The following is a 3,846-nucleotide window of genomic DNA, read 5'->3' as shown; positions in this document are numbered from 1 at the left end:
TCACTTTCATTATATATCTCATGTACTCTAGGATGAAAAACATGAAAAAAATATTATTATATTAATATCACATGATAATATTATCATGTATTGAAATGAAAGAAAGAAAAAATGGTTGCTTGAATTTTTTTCCCACATTGGTTAGGAAAAATTACCCACTCTACAAAATATGAGAAAAGAGTGGGAAAATTATGAAAATATATGTTTTGCCTTTTTCATCAAAGAAAATGCCCCATATTATATGGACAATGAGTGCAACTCAATTGATAAGACGTTTTTACTCAAATTAATTGATGGGAGATTCAGAATCATCACAAATGTAAAGGGAAAGAACATCTTTAATAATAATAAAAAAACATATGTATATTACTATAGACAACTCATTTCCTCTTTTTATTTTTTTCATTCTAAAAAATATTTCTTTCGTCACACAAAAATATGTATTTTTTGTCATTTTGATACGTCTTACAAAAATACACATGTTTTATTTTTAGACATTAGGTATCCTACCGAATAATATTATAATAATACAAATTTTTTTCTCCACTCCCAATATATTTATCTAAAATTTGCATCATTAAAAGTGACGCACACTTTTGAAGTACACCCGAAGAGAATGAAGTAGAAAAATTTAAAACTTACTCAAGTGTGATAATTAATTTTAATCTTTTATTTTCTTAAAATAAGTTTGTTTATGAAATAAAAACGCATCCAAGTAAAGAAAACATTGGAAGAGAGAGAGAGAATGGGGAGCGCAGGGTCAGCAGCCCAAGATGATAAGCTGATGGTGGTCTGACCGACCCTTTATGCTTTGAAAGGGCTAGCATCGGTTGCCAAATACCTCTCTCTCTCTCTGCGACACCTACCCTCTTCTCGCACTTACTTTTTAACTACTTCCTGCCAAATATCATTCATCCTCTCTCCCAATTCTAGAGAGAGAGAGAGAGAGAGCAACCCTAGTTACCCCCGTTCACACTGACTCACTCTCTTTATAACTTTGCTTCCTCCCCTTCCACATTTCTTTCTGTTCAGTAACTTCAATAATAGTAAATTTCGCCAAACCAAAAATTATCCATGTACAAAAGGGGCAGGTCAAATAAATAAGGTCCGATTTGGTTTCTCAAAGGTTTTCCTTATTTATACAACTTCTAGTCCTATTATCCTTGTGACTTTTCTACTTCAGATAGGATTGTATTTCTAGAGTTTATATGCATATATAGAAAGAGAGATTCTAAGAAAGAGATAGGAATTTGGATTTCATCTTTCTTCCCTGCATCGGACAAAGAAGAAGTAAAAAAAGCCGGCAATTTTTTAGAGAGAGAAAATCAACCAATCGATACACATGGCCAACAGGTGGTGGGCGGGGAATGTGGCGATGAATCCGATGTCATCATCAGCGGCGCCGCCGTCGCTCCACCTGAGAAACTCAGTCGAGGATCACGATGCGTTGAATAACGCGTCGAATAGCAGCGGGAGCAACCCTAACGACGACGGCGAGGAGGGGCAGAACCCCGCCGGCGACATCGAGATCTCGGAGCCGTCGTCGGCCTCCGGGGGCCGGCGCCCCCGGGGCCGCCCCCCTGGGTCGAAGAACAAGCCCAGGGCCCCCATCGTCATCACCAAGGAGAGCGCCAACGCCCTCCGCAGCCACGTCCTCGAGATCGCCAGCGGCAGCGACGTCCTCGAGAGCATCGCCACCTTCGCGCACCGCCGCCACTTCGGCGTCTCCGTCCTCAGCGGCAGCGGCGTCGTCACCAATGTCACGCTCCGCCAGCCCGACGCCCCCGGCGGCGTGCTGAATCTCAGCGGGAGATTCGAGATACTGTCGCTATCGGGGGCGTTTCTGCCGTCGCCGTCGCCGCCGGGGTCCACCGGATTGACGGTCTACCTTGCCGGCAGCCGGGGGCAGGTCGTCGGCGGCCCGGTGGTCGGCGCATTGTTGGCGTCGGGGCCGGTGATGGTGATCGCCGCGACGTTCACGAACGCTACCTACGAGCGGTTGCCGCTGGAGGACGACGGCGCCGCTGGAGAAGGGATGCAACCGCAGCCGGCTGATCAACCGCCACCGTCGTCCGCGGCTATGTATAATAATGTAGCGTCGAATTTGCTCCCCAACGGACAAATGCCGCACGACGTGTTTTGGGCTGCGCCGCGCCTCCCTCCGTCTTTCTAAGGCGGCGGTAGTGGAAGTAAGTTGTAAGCATAGGAATCATGAAGCAAGGTCAGAAATTCTTCCTTGTAAAATACATGGCTTTTCTCATTAGGTTTTACGTTTAACTCTAATTTGTGCCACTCCTCACACAAGAAGGGATCAATTTTAGCTTTGATAAATTTTACTCTTTGTTTTTTGAATGTGTAAGTTAGGGATCAATAATTAGCTTGATAATTTTTAGTACTTTTTTTTTTTTTTTAATGTGTAAGTTAGTTTAAATTTTTAAACTTTTTGGGTGATGTATGTGTTGGTGTTGGTGTTGGTGTTGGTATCTGCTAATAAGGATTTTGTCTGGGCTAAAATTGGGAGGAAAGTTGAATGATTATTGTGATTATTTGCGATCACATCGTAGTGGTTCATGTGGAATTTTACTGCAATAATAAGTGCTGCAGGTCTTGCAACTTGATTTTATTTTGGACTAATGCAAGCAACTTGATTTGAAAGATTTTTGCTTTCTAGTCGACTTTATCTCCAAATTACCAAAGTTGGTGTATTATAGGTAAGTTCTGTTGACCACTACAATTTTGGCCTTAATAGAAGCGATCGTTAATTAGATAATCTTTGATATATAGTTGAAAAAGATTAATTAGGTTTCCATTATATTCGGCTATTTAATTATAACTATTTAAGCATGTGAAGATGAATTACATCACAAGCAAATCACACTAGCTAGCCAATATTTATTTATTTTTCTTCTGAAAGCTAAATTACTTCAAGACCTTGCTTATTGCTTATACCCCTTGTTTTGATTTTGGTGCACTACTTTTATGTTATGTATGGAACCATCGGATTATAATGAGCTCGACTTGTTAAACTTGACGGATATTTGTAAGATTAATCTCTAAGCTGAGCTCAGATTATGAAGTTTTTAGAGTCCGTTCTATTTTATTGCAATTTATCATTTGAAAAACAGAAATAAGGAAAAATTTGAAAGTTTTATCAAATTTTAGCGAACTTTGTCTTTTTTATCTTATATTTTTGGTGAAAAATATGAAAAAATATTATCACATCACTAATATTTTATACTGGAGCAAAAAAATAAGAAAAAGACCTGTCCAAATTTTTTTATTTTGTCCGACAAAAATTATCCACTCTATAAATATATAAAAAAGTGAAAATTAATGAAAATATATATATTTTCCATCTTTTTCGTCAAAATAACTCACCATTAGGTCCTCTTTGCAACTGTTCTAATTAATAGATACTGTAGAAAATTTTGGCTGATATGCTTGATAATTAAATTTGTGTTTGCAACTGTTCTAATTAATAGCATGTCAGTATGGTAAATTTTTTTTTGTTGGTATCCCTAGCCACAAGCTTGGTTATAAATGGATTTGAGGTGGTTTTGGGTGCAACCGATTGCACCGTTCGATCGGGTTGCACCCGCATTCAGATCTTAATCCGTATTCTGCTCTGAATCGTATAAATGATATATATTATTCGATTGCCTGTAATTGACACTATTTGGTTATACAAATGACAATGTGTATAAAAGATACAATAACATTGTAAATGAAACTGTGTATAATTGACACTAATCGTGTAAATAACATTATTCGATTATACAAATGACACTACCCATAATTAATACTATTCAATTATACAAATGACACTATAATATTTAAAATATTATA

General features: G+C 38.6%; 1 protein-coding gene across 1 annotated transcript; it reads left to right on the top strand.

Moving 5' to 3' along the window:
- Positions 1-739: 739 nt before the first annotated feature.
- LOC131019525 (AT-hook motif nuclear-localized protein 15-like) lies at positions 740-2,455 on the top strand. The gene has a single exon (XM_057948071.1). The coding sequence runs from the start codon at positions 1,343-1,345 to the stop codon at positions 2,171-2,173; it is 831 nt and encodes a 276-aa protein (XP_057804054.1). The 5' UTR covers positions 740-1,342; the 3' UTR covers positions 2,174-2,455.
- The last annotated feature ends 1,391 nt before the right edge of the window (positions 2,456-3,846 follow it).

This window comes from Salvia miltiorrhiza, chromosome 4 (genome assembly GCF_028751815.1).
Source record: "Salvia miltiorrhiza cultivar Shanhuang (shh) chromosome 4, IMPLAD_Smil_shh, whole genome shotgun sequence".
Classification (NCBI taxonomy): Eukaryota; Viridiplantae; Streptophyta; class Magnoliopsida; order Lamiales; family Lamiaceae; genus Salvia; species Salvia miltiorrhiza.
This window is presented reverse-complemented; position numbering and strand designations above follow the sequence as displayed.

Bases quoted from the DNA above. Each gene is read 5' to 3' on its own strand.
- LOC131019525 (XM_057948071.1), top strand. From the start codon at position 1,343: ATGGCCAACAGGTGGTGGGCGGGGAATGTGGCGATGAATCCGATGTCA.